Raw genomic sequence first — 24,294 nt, 5'->3', positions numbered from 1 at the left:
CTCAAATATATGAAGTCAAGTGTGCTATCACAAAGCAATACTTAACAATAACAACAACCGTAATACTTCAGCATGAAAAGGTAAACATTGACACTCGTCACTAGGGATGGGTATGGTTTGAAATGTATCGATTCCGGTTCTGCATATCGATTCCAGTTCTTATTGATTCCCCGTTTCGATTCTAAAATTGTAAAAGAAAGAGGTCAAACTTTTAGATAACAAAAATATCTTTATTCTTTTAAGCTTTAACTGACATTTTTACAAATAAAAAATATACATGCAATACAAATGTATTACACAATAGCTGTGCTTTATTTTAACTGAGCTATGCCTGTGGCAAGCTATTAACAGGCATTACACTGTGCCTTTTCTTTTTCTTTCTTAGTGTAGTGGAGCCTCACTCTAGAGCGTTTAACGCGATCCATCTTTGGTGTTATGAAGTGACTGAGCTCGTGAACTGTCTACTGGAGGGCGGGGGAGCCTCGCTGCGGGGCAACTGTGGACCTCTGTCGCCGCAACTTACATGATGTCGTTTAAAAAAAATTAAGGGCGGTGCCGGCCGTCAGCGAACCGAGCCCACTGACGGCCGGCCGTTCTGTGATTCTTCAGAACACACAGATGGCCAGTCTGCCCCTGGTTACCCTGCATTCCAAGATTTTTTTTTGAACATTTTACAGTAAAATGCTTCAATCTGGTGCACTTTGAGCACACAATTACTAGAGACCTGATCTAGGGGGTACAACTCTAAAACGCCCATATGAAAAAGATCGGTTTGCATTTTATTAATCAAATAAGTATGTGAACATAACCAATAACCTACCATAACCAATAACAAATAAATGTAGCTTATTTTATTTTTGTTGTTCATTCATATCTTATTTTACCTAGTTAACCTAGCGCCCACCGTACAGGGCAAATTAAACATGTAACCGGGGTGAAAAGGGTGTTACATTTACTTAATTATGAATGTTGTTACATCAAGGCTGAACATTTCGATGAGCGCCAACAGTCACAAAAAGATTTTTCCCTCCCAGAGCTACCAGCGCAGCGCCCCCCAGATCTGGCGCCCTAGGCGACCGCCTGTGTCGCCTATGCCAGTAACACAAATACTACAAATCTACATAACAAACAATCAAATGAAAAAGGTTGCCACTTATTATTATAAAAAAATATATATATATATATTATTATTTTTGGGATTTTTTTGGGTACCTGGCTGGCGCCCCCTAGCAGCGGTGCTCATATTTCAGCAGCGGCGCTGCGCCGCCACTATTTGTATATAGGGGACAACACTGCGTTAAGCAGAACCGAAATTGTTAATTTTGTATGATTACCCGGTAGCCGGCATTTCTTATTGGTTCTCATCTGGAACTGAGTTTCGGTTCCCGACCCTACTTGTCAACCGTGGTTACAATATCAATTGATCCAGCAGAGCATGGCCTATAGGCAAAACACAGAAGATCAACAAAAGATATGACATAAAACTAGCTTACCAAAGCTGGTTCATTCATGGTTCAGCTGCGAGCGCTTTGCCCCACTTGTGATCTTTTTTTTGCCGCACACATTGAATACAAAAATACTCTGAGCATGCGCAGTTTAGTTTTCACATCGCTCAGCCCGGCTCAATAGGCACACTGTGGACACTAATCAGAAGGACGCAGTCCGAAGCAGCAATGTAGAGACCACTAAACATGATCTTAAAAGGTTCCATCATATGCTTTTCCGGTTATTACCAATCCCCTTGTGTGTTATGTAGCTTTTTCTGCAAGTAAACGGTCTGCAAAGTCAAAAACCCTCAAAGTACACCCTGTAGCGAGTAAAACTATAATACAGAAAAGACCTGTCTATGCTTTCCCAGAACGCCTCGTTGGAGATTTCTCTTTTTCCATTTTTCTTCCAGGGCCTATTGACGTCACTAAGTCCAAATAGACCAATTGGTCCAATCCGCACACACGCACTCACTCAGGCTGTGAGTGTGTGTGCAGGGGTAGACATTAAGGGTAAAATGCCACTGGACCCACCATTGTAACCACTGGCCCGGAGCATTCGTCCAAAAAAAAATCGACTAATAATGAAGAAAATTAACACATTTGTTGCAATAGTAATTTATGCTAACTACATTACTACTTGTACTACAACATTTGAATCATCAGTTCTTCCTCACTTTCCTCAATTGATCATATTTGGTTTATTAAAATAATTATATTGTGGTCATTGTTAAAACATTTCTGCTATTATTATGAGTATTATTATTTGTATAGGAGTTAGAAATGTAATGGCTATGTAGTAGATTAGATTAGAACCTTCATTATCCTAAACTGCTGGAACATTTCCCTATAGCCAATACCTTTTATATTTTCTACTCTTCACTTACTTGTCAGCATAGGTCGGCATTGATGTAAAGAGCCGACAGAAGACCTTGTTTATATTGGCATCATATTGAGAGGTGCAGTGATGCCTCATAAAACCAGGAAGTAAGCCGCTGGTTCCCTCGACAAAAAAAGCAATGGGACTTCTCCACAGGGTTTTGGAAAATAGCTGGAAATAAAGTCTGTGGAAAACGAACCTGTTTGATAAATGCAGGTTTTGTTCAGCCGGATAATCTCCACATGTCTACCCTACTTTTATAATTTTCTAATCATAAATCTAATCGATAGATTATAAAAGGGTTTTAGGACGCGTCACTGCACCACTAGAAGCCAACTCCATCGATCAAGCTGGCTGAAACGTTCTCTCCCTCTTCTTCTCATGCTCCCTGTCACTCTCCTTTAACTCCTCCGGTGACTTTCTTTTATTTGAAGATTGTTTTTTGCCCGGCGCTTGGCCGGTTACCGCTGGTATTAAAAACATTTTGGCGAATGGTTAGGTGGCGCGATAGTCTGTAGTGAAGGAGCGCGCTCCCGCTCACGGGAGCGCGCACAGGGCGGATCAGCGAGCCCCGCAACGCCCCGCCAACACGGCACCCAGACCGCACGCAGCATTCTCATCTGTTTGTCATTACTGGTGTAATTTTCTGGTTGCTAACAAATGCCATTGTAAAACATAAACACTCATGTTCCGCTGTAACGGTGGTTGACTAATCAGAACAGAGTGGGCGAGCTGACCAATCAGTGCACAGTGGGCTCATAGGGAGGGGGGGGGGGCAGGAGCTCCAACAAGGCGTGTCGGACAAAGAGTGAATACTAGGGCTGTGCATCTTCACTGGTCTCACAATTCGATTACAATTATCCTGTCACCGATTTGATATCCCGATGCATACTAATGCGTTGCATCCTCAATTTTCTATATTACTGCACATGGCTTCTTTTTCATCAATGAATACATGCAGTAAATACATATGAACTCTCTTTTTATTATTTAGAAAGTGCTTCAGAAATCAATAACATAAATGTCTTGACATTAATTTATAAACCAAAATAAATCAATTGTATAGCTCTAGCATCCCTATACAGTATCTGTGTGTGAAATCAACAACAAAAAACAAATGCTTCTGCAGTCTAGCTGCAGCTTCTAGCAACGGTCTTCGGTTTAAAAAAAGGACAATGAAGGTCCTGATTGTGGCATCACAAACATGACTCGAGTCTGAACACAGCAGACAACAGGAGTATTTACAACATATAAACAAAAATACTGCATGTGGGTGCACACTTACATTCTCTGTCTTACTGTTACATAAATCCCATGAATGTAGGAGATTAAGTTAGCTTCATCATATCTCAATCAGTGATTAAGTGCATATAATAACGTTTCTATCAGGTTACTGTCAGCCTGTCACTCATTATTTTGTGGGGGGGGGGCGGGGTTTGGAGCAGCAGAGAGGAGACGGTGATCGCGGAAGCTTTCCTCCTGCCTTCACAAACTTTACACACGTATATCGTCTGAAAATAGCAAGGGGACATTCATACTGTGCAAACCAAGACTTAACTAAATCCATTAAAAACCTGACATGATTGTAACGAGAGTATTTTTTTTAAACATAAATCGATGTGTGTCTGAGCCGCAGCGACACGGAGTGATTCAGAGCGGGTCCTTCTGTTGTTGGTTCTGGATTGGTGTTCTTGTGTTGGTGGATAAAGCAGACTGCTCCGTGTTTGGTGTAGCTGTGCCGCAGTCACGTCTGTTCTCTGATCTCTGCGTCACCGACCGATTTTATATTAAAGTGACAGAAAAAAAAACGTTATTGTAAAGCCGTGGGCGTAAAATCAGGAAGCAAAGTTACTACGCTATAATCGATGATGTTCTGTCACTGCATCGATGCAGAACCGTAGAAACGATTAATTTCAACACCCCTAGTGAATACACATACTATACAGAGATGCTGTATGAGAAACCAATGTGAGTTTGGAACATTGAACAATGTAAATATATTCTAGTAGACCTCAACAATGGAATTATGATCAGTAGAAATGGCCATGACATGGGACCTTTAAAATATACTGGCCCCAAGGTCCCCGCCGGCGGGTACTTTATTTATTTTTTTCACGACACTGTGTCTCAGGGGATCTTAATATTTAAGAACCTATTAATGTGTTATACCAGATTAACGGGAAGAATCTCAGCTAACTGACGATACATACCATTTTTACCAAAACAAAACACAAGTCTCATAAGAAGCATCTAAATGAACCCTGAGCGAAAAAGGCTAACGCACTTTGGCACAGAACACAAGATAAAAGACACCCTTATTACTTATCGTAGCTGCACATACAAGATATCCGATTAAAGCTGAGGTTCCACAGATTATTTAGGTATATATATATATATATATTATATATATATATATATATATATATATATATATATATATATCATCAGAGTGATCCGAATCCTTGACAGGGGAAGCAAACACAGACATCACAACACGTACCTTTACGGAGCTTTTACGGGAGATCGTCTCACCGGAGCTGTCAATCTGATCAAAAGTATTGTTCAATGGCATTAAAACGAGAAAAAACGCGGCTGAATTGGTTGATCCATAGGTTGATAAAGTTTCTGGGTCATAATTTGTATTTATAATCCATAATTCCATTTGTATGTAAAAATCGGAGAGTAAAAGTTAGCTGCTAATGGTAGCCACCAGAGTTATCGCAGCTTCCAGTCTTGGCTATGCGGCAGTCTCACACACACACATTACCAAATAAGGAGTATGTGGGAGTTACTCTCGATTCCATTGGCTCCGACGGTTAGAAAGAGATGTCAATCAGCAAAATCGACCAAGGGAGCCAGAGATATGGAAAATCCACCCAAATGACCCCAGAAGTGGGTTTTATTTTGCTAAATCTCTCTAAAAAGGTCAAATTTCACTTGTTTTGCATCAATCTTGATACAGGGTACTCATTATATGTTATAGTTTGGATTCCTAAAGCTTTAGTCTACAATCCCATCATTCAAGGGTGGTTTTCACATAAGTAATTTTAGTAATTTAATTGTTTTACTGTGTTCATTCTGAATTTACTTTAAAATAAAAACGTCTATATTGATTCTGACACTTCTACATCTAACTCACAGGTGTAACCTTGCTTTGAGAAAAAAGATTATTAATTTAACCCTTTTAGAAGGGAAGATATGGTCATTTGTTTTCGAGCCTGAGACCTGAAAAACAGGATCGGGGCTTAACAGGTTAACATATTTTATACATCTTTTTGGAATGATTATTTTAATTATTTTCTGCTGACCGTAGGTGGGGCTGTGCCCCCCCTGCCCCTAATGACGAGTCGCCACTGCACACACCACACCATTTAACCAGTACTGGGACCACCGACATTCATCCCAGTCTCCTGTAACCACTGCTTCCAACATGCCACTGTGCCCTGGCCTCTTTACTGTGAGGAATAGTTTTTCATCTCACTGGAGAAAGAAGTGAACCTTCTCTAGCTTCATTAAGAACAAGACAGAATGGGATAACCCAGGCTTAGATCCAAACACTGAAACGGGGAGCTCTGAGATGTCAGGCCCTCTCCATCTGTTACTGAGTGGAGGAGTATCATTTCAGTCCACTTACAAAAGGACACACAGAAAAGGGAGTATGAGAGCTGTATCCCCCTCAACAACAAGCACCTTTTAGAGAGACAAAAAACTGGGGGTGAGAAAGATCCAATCCAATCCTGACTGCAGAGGGCAGACTTACAAACACTTTCTACTTAATACCGAACAGGGAGAGGCATGTCTGGGCATGTCATAACACACTTTATGTGTCCACATTCCAAAAGTTTCCCACAAATGTTATTGTTAATGTTGGACCCATTCATTGATTTACATTATTTCATACTTAAACATTTGTTTAAAAGTAATTGTATCATTATTAAAGTAGCTGTTTATTTTGAAGGCAGCTTCGGGCCCCAGGTGATGAGATATGATTGGAAGAGGTGGGATTAGCCCACCAGAAATGGCACATAGTTTTTAACCAGGGGAAGCCACAAAGAGGCCACAGGAATGATAGGCAAAAACATTGTCATTGTACTTTTGGAGTATTGGAATAGAACGCACAATGGATATTCTGGACTGGACATTGGATGATCCCTACATAAGAGTCGCTACCTGGTGCCTCAGCAACAGTTTATTTTTGATGATCAGTTTTTTTTTTTTTTAAATTAAGCAAGGACCTTGTTCAGAATTGTTGGTATCTGTAATAATAAAAAGATAATTATACACCTGTAACAGTTGTTCACCCAATGATAACATATGTCCTCTAGTGATATCTATCCAAGGAGACAGTTATTATTTTATTTGAACAGGTTAGTGCAAAATACCTTTTTGCTCACAGCAGTGAAAAAAAGAATCCTTTTGATTACTCTACAGACCGCACTGAACAATTGTAATATTAACTATTTCAACCTGTTGTGTCCATGTGTGAGCACTCTCTGCAAGCTCCTGCTTTGCTCTTAAGGGAGTTGCAGTAGCATCCGCACTGTACTTTGCTCAGTGGATAATTATATATATTATATATTCAAAACAGTAAACTTGAAAACTGGGTTAGAATGAAACTGGACTTTTTGTTGCCATTACCAAAATCAAGATACTGTATGTCCGAATGACATGTCAGACGATAGATTCGTCTTACAAAAAAACATTGGAAGCATATATATATATATATATGGATATATATATATTAGGGCCGGGACTTTAACGCGTTAATTAAGATTAATTAATTAAACAAAAATTAACACATTTTAATCGCACTTATTTTTGCACCGCGGAACGTTTCTCACTGGATGAGTTTCAGGGGTACCGATTATACTGGAGCACCAACTAACGTTCATGACTTCAGACAACAACAAACCACAGTGAACAATTGTCAAACATGAATGAAGAAGCTGATGAGACCGCTTTGGTTGGCCCTGTGAATGGGACATTTTGTTTTAAAAAACGGACGGATGGAAGCGTCGATAAGAGCACGGTTGTTTGCAAATTATACAAAAAGGAATTCGCATATCACCGCAGCACATCAAGCCTCAAGTATCACCTCAATGCAAAACATATAGCAGCTAGCGTGGAAGCTAGCGTGGACGTTAGCCCGACTCGGAGTACAAGGACCCACACCCAATTCGCGTTGATCAAACAGTGGCCTATGCAACAGAGATTTTATTTTTCATCAGGATATTGGAAGAATAGGAGGGATTGAGGTCAATCACTGGCACTTTTTTATTTTATTTTAAATGGTACACTTTATGTTGAACTATTTATTACATTGTTGGTGCAACTGGCACTTTATGTTGAACTGTTTATTGTTTTGGCCAAGGTTATTGAGAGAGTTGGACTGAAATTGATTAGATTTTTTAAATCAACTGTTGGTAAATCAACAAAGTCTGTTATGGCCTCTGAAGCAACAGAGAGATGTTTTCTAATAGTCAGGGTTTCCAATGTTCTGAATGTACTTGAAAGTATTGTGTTTTACTTAAAAAACAAAGTGTTATAGTTTACAGAAGGTCTACCTACCTATAGGCTACCTGAATCTCTGAAATGTACTATATTCCTAATTATGCTATTGCTACACTTTATGGCAAAAATTGCACTTTTCTGTTGGTCTTGGTTAAGTACCACCTTGAAAAAAATAAACAATGTTTTGTTGCTTAAGCTTATGTATTCAGTCATTATTCAATAGTATACTAAAATCTATGTGAAAAAAATTGCTTCTCACTGTTCTCAGGTCAAATATTTATATGTGATTAAAAATGCGATTAATTTTGATTAATTAATTACAAAGCCTCTAATTAATTAGATTTCTAATTTTTTTAATCGAGTCCCGGCCCTAATATATATATATGTGGTTTATGAGAATGTTGATACTGACGGTGGCTATAAAACAAAGTCAATCAGCTAATTGTTTGTACAATGTTAATCATTTTGTGCCGTTTGTATACACAAGCCACTGTTCACTATAGTGTTGAATTATTTCACTCCAAGAGCACTAACCTAATGGACGGTATGGAGCTAATTTCCTGCCATAACTCCACAAACAAACTAAAAAAGTTTTACAAATGCCTTATGATTCACTAACAAACACAGTGTGGTTTGCAAATACAAAACACCATCTACAAACTAATGCATTTAGTTTTGCAAATAAAAAACGTATCTTTCAAACAAATACATGACATTTTTCTAATGAATCATGTTTCAGAAACAAATTCAGCATAGGTTTTACAAGTACAAAACTTTTTTTAACAAGTACAAAACCTTTTCTTCTCATGGCGGAATATTACTGCCAGAGTCACGTGACTTTTGGCAGTAATACTCCGCCGTGGTTGTGCTCATACACACTCACACATGCTCACTCACACATGCTCCACAGCAGCAGGGGGAGCTACTGACTCCATTTGGATGGCGGGAGGTTGAGCAGAGCATGGAACAGCCCCTGCCAGTCTGATGACAGCGGTGTTTCTAGCGATCCAATACCAGACTAACAATAGGCTTATCATGTTAAATATCTCTCATTGTCTGGCCTTAGAGAAATTAACCTATGCTTTAAAGGGAAAGTCTGATATCTTTAATAAAATATGGGGGAAATTATTAGTTTTAGAAAGGAACTAGATATGACTTTGGCGATGTATATGCTAGATATGATTGGATGTGATGTAGCTTCTTGTCTAGCAGCTTTGTAACCTAATGTTGAACATTTTGTAAATGCCCATTTATATAATGTGTTATAATTTATGTTGTTTTCAGTTTTCTCCTTTGAATTATACTGACAGCATCTGTATATTTTATTTATTTAAGTATAACTTATATTCTTGTTTATTGTGTTTATGTATGTATTTATTGTTCTTTGTTCTCTTGGGGATTATATGTTTGTGTCTTTTGCTGAAAGAAAAAATTCCAACAGAAGAGTTTGTTGTTTCTGGGGAAAAATGTTAAAATCCACAAGTTACTGTTTTATGAGTATGATGATATCAAGGAGTCTGCAGGAGCTAGCTTACAGCAATTACATATATCTTTATATATAAAAATGTGGCCTCTGCCCACTAGTGATCAGTGGAGGAATAAGTGTATACACTGAGTTCTCCTACTGAACCAACATGAAATGTGCCTAGCTTGATTTAAACTAGCTCCTGCTTATACTCATGAAACAGTAACTTAGTTGAGTTAACATTGGCTTTTTCACCAGAAAAATCAACAAACTCACCTGTTGGCTGCTCATTGTGAAGTGACGTCCGGTATCAGATGGCTGGATCGCTAGAAACACTTGTCATCAGACTGGCAAGGGCTGTTCCCTGCTCTGCTGTAAGAAATTAAAATCAATATTGAACGACGTAACTTAGTTTAAACATAGAGTAAGCTTAACAGTTTTATTCTGAAAACATTTCTGGTTAGCATTGGCTTATGGCTAACGTTGTTGCTAAAGGAATGTGCAGTTTATTTTGAAAAGCTTTACTGAAAGGTGTCTCCGTTTGTCAACAGTGACGTCACTTCCGGTTTTACGTTAACAACGATTACAGCCGTTAAAATGCATTAAATAAAAAGTCATGAATGAGTGTATGAGGAGAAAAGGCGTGTGGAGTTATACAATGAACACACAACGTCTAAATCCTCTGTTATACGCGATATCGGACACAGAAGAATGCGGAGGGCGACCCCCGTCGTCACAGCCGCCATTGAGAGGAGGAGCCATGAATAAGATATAGACAGGAGATCCTGGCTTGTTCGCTCCCTCTTCCCCACGGCCGCCCAGACCACAGCTGTTGTCCCTGTATCGCTCTGTTTGTTTTGAAACCACGTAACTTAATTAAAGTACCAATTTGAACCTTTTCCGAGACTACATTGTCTCTCATTTTAACTTCCTCCTGGACGCGAGACAACAAACAGAAATCAAAACTGCTCAACCTCCCGCCGTCCAAAGGGACTCAGTAGCGCCTCCTGCTGCCATGGAACATGTGTGAGTGAGCATGTGTGAGTTTGTATGAGCACAACCACGGCGGAATATTACTGCCAAAAGTCACGTGAGTGAATCACGTGACTTTTGGCAGTAATATTCCGCCGTGAGAAGAAAAGGTTTTGTACTTGTAATATGCTGAATTTGTCTCTGAAACATGACTTATTAGAAAAAATGTATGTGTTTGTTTGATAGATACGTTTTGTATTTGCTAAACTAAATGCATTAGTTTGTACATGGTGTTTTGTATTTGCAAACCACACTGTGTTTGTTAGTGAATCCTGAGGAATTTGTAAAACTTGTTTGTGGAGTTATGGCAGGAAATTAGCTCCATAGGAAGGCATTACATTTATTGGGGAGCTCAAGTTTCTGAATGTCAGATAGGGTGCTGTGATCCTCACCAGTCCACAAGCATTTTGACTGTGTTGTATACTAAACGTTTCATTTGGGTTTCACATTGTTGAATGATGTCCTGTGTACCACAGTCAGAGCAGGGATTTAAAAGTAAAGAGAGAAATGTATTTGTGGCAGAACTTCAGTGTTAGTATTATTAGATCTCAGTGCTGCGTTTGATACTGTTGACCACAACATATTACTAGACCGACAAGAAAACTGGGTGGGACTTTCAGCAACAGTTCTAAATTGGTTTCAATCCTACTCAAAGGACAGAAAGAACGTTGTTTCTATAGGTAAATACTAGGGCTGTAAAGTTAACGTGTTAATAACGCAAAAATAAATTAACGCCACTAATTATTTTAACGCGATTAACGCATTTGTATTTTTTTGTCCTCGGCTGCCCCGTAGTTTCAGAGCGCATCGAGTTTAAAATACCATCTACAAGCTGATGCTGACAGCCCCGCTACTGCCGCCCGCTTGCGGCAGACCACACTTCCACGCTCACCGGCAGGCACCGACTGGCCATCGGGAAGGTGTGTGTATGTATGGTGCGAGAGAGAGACCTTACGTGTATTGTTGTTAGCATCTGGTGCTAGCTAGCTGCACTAACGGATATAAGGAGCTGCTTCAATGAAAACAGAGAAGCGACATTTCGCCGACAACTGCGCCGAGCACTTGACTTTATGCAGGTAGACAGACAGTGGGACATTGAACGAAAAGTCAGCACACTCAGCACGGTTAGTGCGAAGCGTCCAGGCAGCTCCCGTTCGAGCATATGCCTTGAGTTGCACATAACACACACACACACACACACACACACACACACACACACACACACACACACACACACACACACACACACACACACACACACACACACACACACACACACACACACACACACACACACACACACACACACACACACACACACACACACACACACACACACACACACACACACACACACACACACACACACACACACACACAATAATAAACATTTGCATAAAGCATATTTGTCCACTCATATGTTGATAAGAGTATTAAAAACTTGAAAAATATTCCTCTAAGGTACATTTAGAACAGATAAAAAATGTGCGATTAATTTGCGATTGATCGCAATTAACTATGGACAATCATGCGATTAAATATTTTAATCGACTGACAGCCCTAGTAAATACACATCTGAGTTGACAAATATGACATGTGGGGTTCCTCAAGGCTCAATCTTGGGGCTTTTTCTCTGCCAAGGCAGAACGTATAAAAGTTAGCGCTGAGCTTCAGTCTGCAATGTTAAATCTAGGTGTAGTCATGGACTCTGACCTGAGTTTCAACAGTCACATTAAAACAGTTACTAAATCAGCCTACTCACCTAAACCAGTGGTTCCCAACCTGGGGGGCGCCAAAGATCGCAGAGGGGGCGCCAGGCTTCAGATGATTTGAGGCCAAATATCATATTTAGACTTCTTTTTTTTTTTTACATATAATTGTAAAGCAATACATGATTGTCACTAAAAGCCTCGTCTCTACATTACAATAAAATATAACAAATAATTTATTTGAATAACAATTCAAGTTAGTAGCTATCAAAGGCATAAAAAGACAGAAATGTATAATTCTTTCTTTAATAGAAATGTTTCTTCTGCCCGTAAAGTGTCCAAACCGGGTTTTTCTGGATAAGCGCATTTTTAATACATAGTCATTGTCCATGCCGGTTTCAGTTGGATTATTTGTCACAGTCGCTCCGATCAGATCGGTCTCCTCCATTTTGTGGATTATTTACGACTTTTGAATCCACATAAACTGCATCGGCAAAATCCGGCTTACTTTGAACATGTTTTTAAAACAGTTTAATCCCTTTGTGAATTGTTTCCACTTCCGCGCCGTCCTTTAATTTCTTCATACAGCGGGAATCCAAATTAATTAATCCTGAGTCCAATAACCATCAGTCACACCAATAGTGCTCCTTAATTACGCTTTCATCCTTCTTTAACAAAATGCTTCACATTCATCTAGTTTGTGATAGTTGTAGCATTTTTGAGACTTTTAAACTTTAATTACCGCTTTTAAACTTTAATTACCGCTCTATTAGAAAGCTGCAGCTGATTCAGAACGCTGCTGCTCGAGTCCTCACTAACAGTAAGAAAGTGGATCACATCACTCCTGTTCTGAGTCTTTACACTGGCTTCCGGTGTGTCAAAGAATAGATTTCAAAAATATTGCTGCTGGTTTATAAAGCACTGAATGGTTTGGCCAAAAATACATTTCTGACCTCCTGCTAAATTATGAACCATCCAGATCTCTCAGGTCTTCAGGGACAGGTCAGCTTTCTGTCCCCAGAGTCAGAACTAAACATGGAGAAGCAGCTGCTTTAATTGAACTATTCACATCTTAAACTCCACTGTAACCTTTATCCATGTATTTTTTCTTTTAATGTTTATTTTATTATCTTTGCTTTTTAATGACTGATTTTAAATGCCATTTTCTTGATGTCTTTCATTTTTTGTATAGCACTTTGAATTACCTTGTGTTGAAAGGTGCTATATAAATAAACTTGCCTTGCCTTGTTGTTTTCTGTGAGCCGTTCAATCTGATATTCAGTATATGAGGCGTATTCACAGAGGGAAAAACAGGATGGCAGCACCATCACCTACACTATCTGCACACACACACATACACACACTCACCTTTGCCTGTTCTTAGGCAAGGCCTTGTTGTCCACAACGAACATCTTGGACACAAAGATGATGAGTGGATCATCCTCCTCACTTCCACACCGGAGGAACGCTGAATAGGAACCAAAGAAGAAGAAAAGCAGTCAAACACACATAAAAGTGTGTGTTAAGCATTATCCAAACAATGTTTATATTTGAGATATATTTGCACATAATTCAGAGGGGAACATGGCCGGACAATCATTTGCTTATATTTATACTTGTTTGTGACAATGTTCTTCTTTGATAAGACAGAAAACTTCTGTATTGCACTTTTAAAACTGCATGTTTTGCAAACTGTGTCTGCTCTCCATGTCTTTTCTCATGGACATCTCATGGACATCATGGACATCTCATGGACATCTTCTGAGTTTTTTTCCCCAGAAATGAATTAAATGCTGCAATAACGTCTATATAAAAATGTGTGCCTTAAAACCCTTAAAGAAAAAGCTCAAACAGTGTAAGGGACCCGTAGCAGCAGTGGCCAATATTGATATGTGCAACATGGGCTGTTGCCCAGGGCTGCGTTTTGACTGGGGGCAATTTGCACGAAATGTCTTATATGGTATTGTTTTTGTGGTTGCAGGTCGAAGGGGGCGCGGCCTTATGACAGCAGGCAGCTGGGATGGAAGGTCTCACACTCAAAGAAGGGCGGGGGTGATCTCAGGTCGCCTCACTATGGGGGAGAGAGAGGGGGGCGAATAGAGAGCCGACGAAAGGTGATCCACCCAGGGCACCATATCAGCTAGAAACACTCACTGACAACAACTAACAATCACCATCTAATCAGTGGTTTCAGTGGTTTACATGTTTTGTTTTGGTGATGTTATAAATCTCCCAATTTTCTTTTTAAATTTTTTATCAAAATTAAGTCTGCATGATTTTAAAGGTGACCTATCATGCAAAATGCACTTTCGTACGTCTTTTATACATGAATATGTGTCCCCTGTGTGTCAGGGAACTCACCAAGTGTCAGAAAACACAACCCTCTCTATTTTCCTCCATACCCAAATCTCTTAAAAAGGGGCTGCAACGGATCTGATACAGACTGAACCGGATTTGAACACTTCTATGACGTCACAGAAGTGGCGCTATGGCTATTGGGCCAACTCCACCAATCAGGAGGAGACAGCCACGGACATTGCAGTTCGAAAGCGCTGGAGACGCTGTAATACATATGCCAGGCCTGTAGATGGTGCTGTTCTCACAGAATCAGCCCATGCAAAGACAGTGTTAAATTGAGTGAAATGAGGAATGGCTAAAATGCATGATCTGTTTGGTATTTTGAAAAATAAAAAGTATAAATCCTACACTATATTATTCAAATATAGCATGATAGGTCCACTTTAAACAATAAGGAATTACTATAATTTTGGCTGCTATTGCAATATGTGAATAAGTACCCATTATTGAAAAAGATATATCAATGATCATGGTTGGATGTGTGCCGAACAACATTATAATATTTAGTCTTTAATAAACATTATACTTATTTTATATTGCGATTTTAATAAGATTTGTATTAAGTGTGGACCCTTATATAAAATGCTTTTAATAAAGCAGATTTTGCATCACAGTGCTCTTTAAACCTGTAACAGGATCACTAGATACAGATATAATGAAGGATATGAAAATCATTCTTGGGATAGCCTGACTTTTAGTCCCAAATATTCATCTCTAGATCCACTGGATACTACATTACCCATAATGCAAGTGATGTTACCTATTTGATAGCACCTCCCTGTTTAATAACCACTAATGCCTTTCAAACCCCCCTCCTAGAGCCACAGAATACATAGATATTCATTGTGTGTGTGTGTGTGTGTGTGTCTGTGTCTGTGTCTGTGTGTGTGTGTGTGTGTGTGTGTGTGTGTGTGTGTGTGTGTGTGTGTGTGTGTGTGTGTGTGTGTGTGTGTGTGTGTGTGTGTGTGTGTGTGTGTGTACCTCTTTTCAGTTCTTGCGTCTGCTCGGGCAGAGAGTCAAATATCCGCGCTCCGACACTCATCAGTTTCTCCACCCGCTCCTCAGTGATGTCTAAGGGACTGGGGAGCTTCTCACACAGCATTGCTACAGTCTGCGTTAAAGAACACACCACATGCACAGACATCCCATAATATGCTCACACATAACCCTCCTGTTCGGTTCCAGCACTGAGGACATGAAGACACGGGACAAAGGATACCGAGGACAGCCTGGGACACAGGTAACCACTGGCTGCAGATGGCAGACAGCAAGACTTTGGGGTCAGAGTGCCGGGAGTCCCTTGACATCACCTTCACCCCCAGAGAGGACACCACCTTCTCCACCTTGTCCTTGTCTCTAGTCACAGGACGAGGAGAGAGGGCCTTTATAGAGACTGTGGGACGTAGATAACACACACTAACACTGTTCCATTTTGTGTAAATATCATGAGCATTAATGTGCTATCGTGATCCAAGCTTAGGCATTTGTGTGTTTTTGAGAAGCTGAGGCTTAAAGTACAACAGTGGTTTATTTCAATATGGAGTGTTACTATATATATGCCAGTTAAGGCTGTATGGGTGGTGCCAACTTTGTTCATGCCAACTGAAGGTTAAAAGAAACAAGAACTTGTGCAGAACAATATTTATAACGGACAGTTTCACTGAGGCTATTTTTTACCTGAATCATTTCAAACAAGCGAAAAAAAACAAGAAGTTTAATGACGCTTGTAATGTTTTTTGCCTTTGGCTAATTGTCCGAAACAATTGTGAGCTTTTGTCTTAGCCATAGATGTAATCTTATATCATAGTGGGTCCAGTAAACTGTATAACCTGAGGCTGTTTTTTATTGATTGTCACAGATATTGAAAACCCTAACATTATATAGAGTTTTAGGTGGCTTGGTCCTGCCGCTCTGTTTATCCTTCCAGTTAAACGTCGCTAAATAATTTTTGTTGTAATCATAGAGCTGGAATTCTCATTGGTAGACAAACCGATATGCACGGATTCATAATCAGGGTGGTAAGGTCAGCCAGTATGTTGCGTTATGAATGACTTTAAACATCCCATAACAACAGAGATTTTGTTCAATTAGGAAAACAATTCAGCTTGCCATTTAAAAGCGTTCACCCACCTACTGGTGACCACAGCGTCATACAAACTCCAAATGTTGTCCAGCACCAGCTGCACAAACAGAGGCTTCTTCCCTTTGGCCTGCAGCGAGCAAGAAGATGAAGGTAAAATCAAGATGGATGAAAAACAGGTTTGACTGATCACTTCAGTTGATAGCTTCATGGCTACACGTAGCTCAGATTGAATTCTAATCATAAATGCAGAACTATTTCCAACAGTCATTTCATAATCTCAATAAGTGTTTGTGTTTCTTCTGTAGTCTTTGGATGTTGCTGATGTTGTCGTCTGAAACTAGAAATGACTGCAGTGCACTGATTATAGAAACTCTCCTTGTAGGGTTGCTATAGAGCAATGTTTTTGTTAATAAGCAAAGCTGCACTAAAATATTGGGTATATAACATTACACTGCACCTCAGTGTTTCCACATTAATTACCTAGATATGAAATAGTCTATTTCAGTCCCCGGTGCAGAACCAAAATTATCGACTTTTCACAAAGTGAGGAAAGTCAATAATTCCAATTTCTTATCACAGCTAATATTAATGCACCATGAGGTGCCAGGTTCCAAAAGCAGGTTGAACAGTGAGGAGGCTGCTTCATGTGAAATGCTAATCACACACATTTCTACCCTGACCAGATACAGCTATCACAATAAACAATGAATCCTTATTGTGGTCATAGTTGAAATATTGGAAACTGTGCAAACTATTGTCAATCAGCAGCTTCAGGACAGTGATCTATCACGCCTTTACCTCAAAGCAATTCTGGTGGAGCACTACTACTAACCGAGTAAATGGTTAGTAAGGCAGTGATAATTTAACCTGCTAACAGTTACGGTACGTCCACACAGCGGCTTTGGAAAAAGCTTGCCGGCGGGCGTGTCTGAAGCTCGGCCAACAACCAATCACATGAATCTCCCGCCTCTGACACACAAGCAGCGGTTTGATTGGCTAGAGCTTGTACTGCCATATGATTTGATTGGCTGACGCTTCCACCGAAAGCTTCAGAAGATTCAAAAGTTGAACATTGCTTTTGAATCCTGAGATGCCTGGAAATCTCCGCTTTGCTTCCCACAATGCAGTTCGGCGAAAAGTGAGGCAAAGTGACGTCACCCCATTCAAAGTGAATGGGCAGAAGCGTTGGAAGATTTTTTTAACGCTGCTGTGTGGACGTACCGTTAGGGTTTGTGCGTTGATGCCTGCATTACTTCACAGGAGTGGAAATGTATGGACAGTCAATGAAAAGTTCTAATGAAATGATCAGATTTGATTTTTCAAACAATAATAAAATCATAATCATCACCTTGCCGTTAGAAATATATTTGTCCTTGTTCTTACCAGCGCATGGCAGCAGAGTAGAATTGAGTGGAGAGACTTGTGTGTGTGTGTGTGTGTGTGTGTGTACGTGTACGTGTACGTGTACGTGTGTGTGTGTGTGTGTGTGTGTGTGTGTGTGTGTGTGTTAAAAAGTGAAAAATATCCCAATGTACGCAGGGATTTAGAGCTACTATACTAAAATAGGGGGACACAGTTCATTAGAAAATAGGGATCACAAAATAGAAGTAGTCAATCTTAATGAGTATTGCTTATTGATAACAATACGTTTCATATTTCTTGTCTCAACCAAAAGTTTTACTAAGCTAACTAACAAAGAAAATTTACCATTATGCATCAACATCAACTCGAGATCTTAGGTTGGCTAACATAAGCTAATTGATCAGTCACTGGGTACCGTTCATACCAGGGAGCGTATCAACCTGAGCAACAGGGCACTTTACTGCTCATCAATTCAGCTTTATATTAGTTAGATTGAAGATTGTCTTTTGACAGCATTAAAGTCACACTTAGGGTGCTATCAGACAGTTGGCTGTAAACTGACCAAAACAACACCAAAAGGGTAAAGTTATTAAAACTTTAAAAGAGTTTTCAAAAATAAGTAAATACATTTGAATCAACCTTAATGTTGATAAAGAACAGCTTTCATTGCGATGCTAATGTGGCTCTCAAATTCTTGTATTATTGATATACTAGTTCTGATTGAATGACATGTATCGATCCTCTTGCAATGGATCAACAAAACAAATCACCATCCAGGCAGGAGCAGTGACAGCTGTAGCTTTTGCTGAATCTCTTATTTCTTTATTTTAGATATCTGTGGCAATTAAAGAATAAGTCAAACACACAAGGTTGGTAAACATTGGAAGAAGACATTTAGATTACCTGAGCTCCTTTCATGATCCTCTTTGCTTTAGCGTTGAGGTAGTAGTCCCCCCACAGGGTTTTGAGCAGCACCTCGGCTTTAATACCCATTTTCTGGCTATAGATATGGGCAAACTGCTGGATGCTGTAAAACACAAAATCAAGCTCTTAGCTTTCCATTTGTAATGCAGGCTCACTGATTTCAGAGAGGCATTTATCTTTACTGCAAACTATCCTGCAGTGTTTGGCTTTTTATAGCTTTGAATGTAATTGAGCTTTTAAGGCGGCTGAGATATTTCAACAGCATCACACTGAACATGAGTGTGTGTTTTCTACATCTCAGTTTCCTCCTGCTGCAGCAGAGATAGGACTGGGATGTCTTCACTGGGACTTTAAAAAGGTCCCATGTCATGGCCATTTCTACTGATCATAATTCCATTGTTGAGGTCTACTAAAATAGATTTACATTGTTCAATGTTCCAAACTCACATTGGTTTCTCATACAGCATCTCTGTAAAGTATGTGTATTCACTCTCTGTCCTACACGGCTTGTTGGAGCTCCTGCCCCCCCTCCCTGTGAGCTCAGTGTGCTCTGATTGGTCGGGGCGTTACGAGGCTCGTTGCTGCTGCGAGGAGCGGACAGGTTTCCGGGTCGGCGATACAGCGAGAACAAGCAAAACTCATCCTGAGCACACACAAACACTCACAGCCGAAGTAAAAACAATAAGTGTGGCTTGATATTGAGTAAGAAAAAGGTTTATAATGCTGTGAGAATGGGTCTGCGGAGAGCATTTCTCCGCAATCCCAAATCGTCTATTACCAGCGTTTAGGGAGCTCTATGCAAGTCAATGGGGACTCCCTGTTAGTTGAACAAGGGATCCTGGTGTGTGAGGTGCTCCGCGGATTGGTCCATTTTTTGTTGACTTGGGTATTCACACATCACAGAACCCAGGAAGCAAACAATGGAAAATGAGAAATCCCCAACGAGGCGTTCTGGGGCAGCATAGGCAGGTATTTTCTGTGTTAGAGTTTTACTCGCTACAAGGTGTACTTTGAGGGTTTGTGACTCTGCAGACTGATTACATGCAGAAAAACCTTCATAACACACAAGGGGACGGGTAATAACCGGAAAAGCATGACATGAGGCCTTTAAGGGGTTCTCTACAGCGCAGGGCACTCTGTTTGCCTCATCGTTGACTTTCAGTCACCAAACTAACATGAGAGCATGGAGACTTTATGTCTCAGAGATGTAGAATTCATATTGTGACTGGCAAACTGTCGATTACAAGTAATAAAAGGCCTCAGCTGGATTAGGTCAGATTAGTTCTGATCTCTGATGGTTCATGTTGAGGGTCATAAAGTGCCACATGTATCAAAGCTCAGTTGACAGCACCATCTAGCGCAGTGCTTCTCAAACGTTGTTTCAGTAATGTACCCCCTTTGAAACATTTTCTCAGTCAAGTACCCCCTGACCTACCCCGAACATTTTTTATCGAAAAAGCCTATACAAATAATTCCAATATAGTGATGTTCCCTCAGTGTGTCATTTATTAACTCCTTCATGCATGAATTACAACAAACTAAGGATTTTTTCATGTTATGCATGAAAAAAATAACATAACGAAAAAAAATGTAAACTGATTTTTCCAAGGAGTTTTTCAATTTTTCAATTTCAAACCAATGAACAAAATGATATATTATGCCAAACTATAAAATACAATACACAAATTTGACATGTTTATATGAGGACCCCCTTGGTGGTTCTAGGAATATTTTATATAAAATTGTGTTTTCTATTTAACTTATTGTACTAAGATTATTTTTGTAATCATGCATGGTATTTTTTTTAATTAACTCTTTTTAGTTTTTTTTTTTTTTAAATCTCACGTACCCCCTGCAGTACCCCAATGTACCCCTAGGGGCCCGCATACCCCCATTTAAGAATCACTGATCTAGCGGACACTGGAGGTAGATTTAATGAGAACAATTTGAAATGGATTGGGTATTATAAAGAAGTTACTAGGTTGTTCCAGGGCCATATTAACCATTTCAAAGTCATGAGGGGGATATAAACTGGAGCCCCTTTCAAAACCTGTCTTTAGGTCGCTGTATAGCTCACTTGGTAGAGCTGTTGGCCCATGACCTGGGGCTCAGTCTCTGCTGCGGACGATGCGGGTTCCAATAAAAGGTTCTGTAATAAAGGCTAACTTGGCCCAAGGAAAACTTGTATTTAACATTTTATTTTTGTTGCCCTCTCTTTTTCTCTAATTTTGATTTGCTGATTGTTATTTAGTCCTTGAAAAAAAAACTTATTTAGTTTTGACTACAACTTAATGTATTTATTTGTTTTTAAGTCTGCCCTGCCGATATCATTTCTTAAATGGCAAAAAAAAAAAAAAAATCCAACTTCATCAATAAAAACCTGCACATTGAGCTGGTTAAGTGTTTAAAATTGAAAAGAAAATATTTTCTTGCCAACTTATAGCCGCTTTAGCAGATAACGTATGTAAAGTGTGCATCAAAGCAAATATATGTATATATTTACACATATATAATAGTAATGATATTGTCAAGACAATAAACCAAAATCAAAGTATATACTGTTTAATAGCTGGACTTTTATATTTAAATAAATGCACTTCTGGGTCAAATTAACATGGCAAGCTAAGGTTTTGTTTTACTTACAAAGAAAGATCCTGCTCACAGATAAAGCGGATTCAATTAAAGAAACCGGCGGTGAAACTTTTTAGGATACAGTATCTGAGTCCCTATGCATCCACACGCCCTCCACCCTGAGTCATGGACCGCCTCACCTGAGGCCCCACCCTGAGTCATGGACAGCCTCACCTGAAGCCCCACCCTGAGTCATGGACAGCCTCACCTGAAGCCCCACCCTGAGTCATGGACAGCCTCACCTGTAGCCCCACCCTGAGTCATGGACAGCCTCACCTGTAGCCCCACCCTGAGTCATGGACCGCCTCACCTGAAGCCCCACCCTGAGTCATGGACAGCCTCACCTGAAGCCCCACCCTGTGTAATGGACAGCCTCACCTGAAGCCCCACCCGTCGATGGCGCTGGCAAACACCACGTTTCCTTGGTCAGGAGAAAAGTAGAGCTGGGAGTCATCCGCCTCCTCCAGCCCGGCGCTCCAGTCATACACCTGATCTCCAGTCAGCGTCTCCACCTCCTTCTCATTCTTCTCATCCTCTTTCTCCTTCTCTTTCTCCGCTCGCTCCTCCAGCACTTTGGATGTGAACAAAGACCCTGTCACTGCGTTTACCTGCAAGGAAGAAGTTAAAGTGCATGTATGGTATATATGTATTGTAATATCTAATTGAGTCTCCACTCCAAAGACTCACTTTACTTCATGTAACCCATGAGTTAATACAAATACACAAACACTTTAATCCAAGATAGCTGAAGACAAAGAATACAGTTAATCAGAGTTTATTTAAAGCGCAAAATGCAACTAAGTGTTACATAGGAGCAACTGTCTAATAATCTACAGTGAAGGAAATAAGTATTTGATCCCCTGTAGATTTTGTAAATTTGCCCACTTACAAATAAATTAACAATCTATAATTGTAATGGTAGGTTTATATAAACAGTGAGAGTAAGAATATTAAAAAGAAAATCCAGAAATTGAAATTATATAAAAGATAAAAATAGATTTGCATTTAACTGTGTGAAATAAGTATTTGATCCCCTTGCAACCCATGCGTTAGTACTTGGTGGAGAAACCCTTGTTGAACACACAGAGATCAGACGCTTCTTGTAGTAGGTCACCAGGTCTGTGAACATCTCAGGAAGGATTGTGGTCCACTCCTCATTGAAGACCCTCTCCAAATCCTTCAGGTTTTGAGGCTGATGCTTGGCCTCTGGAAGCTTCAGCTCCCTCCACAGATTTTCTATGGGATTAAGGTCTGGAGACTGGCTAGGCCCCTCCCTCACCTAAATGTGCTTCTTCTTTAGACACTCCTGTGTTGCCTTGGCCGCATGTTCAGGGTCATTGTCCTGCTGGAAGACCCATCCATGACCAGTATCCTGGCTGAGGGAAGGTGGCTATCGGCCAAGATTTTAGGGTACATGGCCCCGTCCATCCTCTCCTCGATGCAGGGAAGTGGTCCTGTCCCCTTAGCAGAGAAACACCCCAAAATAAAAATGTTTTCACCTCCATGCTGATGGTGGGGATGGTGTTTTGGGGTTATAGTCAGCATCTCTCTTCTTCCAACACGGCGTGTCGAGTTGATACCAAAGATCTCGATGTTGGTCTAATCTGACCTCATCATCTTCTCCCAAGCCTTCTCCGAATCATCCAGATGTTCATTGTCAAACTTCAGACGGCCTCTAATGTTCTTCATGAGCAGGGGGCCTTCAGGCGCTGCAGGATTTGATCCATTATGGTGTAGTGTGTAGTGTGTGCCTTGGGATCATTAACAAGTTCCTCCCGTGTAGTTCTGGCTGATCCCTCACCTTTCTCCTGATCATCAATACCCCACGGGGCCAGATATTGTGTGGAGCCTCAGACCGAGGTCGCCTGATGCTCATTTTGTGTTACTTCCATTTATAAACACACACATTATTCTTCTGAATAATGGCACCAACAGTTGTCTCCTTCTCACCAAGCTGCTCTCTGGTGGTCTTGTAGCCAGTCCCAGCCTTGTACAGGTCTACAGTCTTGTCCCTGAGGTCCTTAGACAGCTCTTTGGTCTTGTCCATGGTGGAGAGGTTGGAATCTGATTGATTGATTCTGTGCACAGGTGTCTTCTATACAGGTAACAAGTTGATATTAGGAGTACTTAACGAAGGTGACTTATGTAACCGGTCTGTGAGAGCCAGAATCCTTGTTTGTTGCAAGGGCATAAAATACCATAATTTTCGGACTATAAGGCGCACCTGAATATAAGCCGCAGCAGCTAAATTGAATGATGTGTACATATATAAGCCGCACTGGACTATAAGCCGCAGGTGTTTTAATGTTTAATTACCATATGTAAGGGTTCGTGCACAGAGGGGATTGTCGGGAAAGAGATGGCTGTTTGAGGAAGCTCCCATTTATTAACATTTCAACAAACAAGTTGCATATTTGCATAACGTATTCAAGTGTTACCATTTAGTGCAATAGTAGCTACAGAACATGTACTGTGCTGTGTAAACTCTACTGTATCACATAGCGTTTCAGACACACAAACTTTTCAACTTTCAAACTTAAACGGTGCGCTCCCAGCAAACACCTTTAACACCTTTGCACAAACTGTCTGGCTCTCGTAATGTCTGTCTGTCTTGCTCTCGTTCTGTCTCTCGTACCACTCTCGGTTCCACTTTTACTTTTGCGCACTACCTGTCTCACTCTTTTCCGGGCCTCCAGCTTTTCCTGCTGGAGCCCGCCGCTTAAAGGTGGGGGGCGCGGACCGGCCATAGAGCCCATAGAGTTAAAGGTGGTGGACTGTAACCTGTAAAATCCATAGATTTAGGAGTGGCCGTTAGCTGTAAAAATCCATAGATTAGCCGCACCATTATATAA

The 24,294-nt window shown here is 40.3% G+C and overlaps 1 protein-coding gene across 1 annotated transcript in view; it reads right to left on the bottom strand.

Moving 5' to 3' along the window:
• The window catches only part of efl1 (elongation factor like GTPase 1), a 175,071-nt gene that overhangs the window by 143,361 nt on the left and 7,416 nt on the right, over positions 1 to 24,294 (bottom strand). Inside the window, exons 7-12 of the mRNA XM_079662374.1 lie at positions 21,821 to 22,050; positions 18,791 to 18,914; positions 16,573 to 16,652; positions 15,662 to 15,798; positions 15,424 to 15,546; positions 13,453 to 13,552 (exon numbers count right to left, since the gene is read on the bottom strand). Of these exons, the coding sequence (XP_079518500.1) occupies positions 13,453 to 13,552; positions 15,424 to 15,546; positions 15,662 to 15,798; positions 16,573 to 16,652; positions 18,791 to 18,914; positions 21,821 to 22,050 (794 nt within the window). The remainder of the gene's footprint in view (positions 1 to 13,452; positions 13,553 to 15,423; positions 15,547 to 15,661; positions 15,799 to 16,572; positions 16,653 to 18,790; positions 18,915 to 21,820; positions 22,051 to 24,294) is intronic.

The sequence above is a fragment of the Notothenia rossii genome, assembly GCF_949606895.1.
Source record: "Notothenia rossii genome assembly, chromosome: 2".
Lineage (NCBI taxonomy): Eukaryota > Metazoa > Chordata > Actinopteri > Perciformes > Nototheniidae > Notothenia > Notothenia rossii.
Note: the sequence above shows the minus strand (reverse complement) of the source record. Positions and strands in the feature narration are given on the sequence as shown.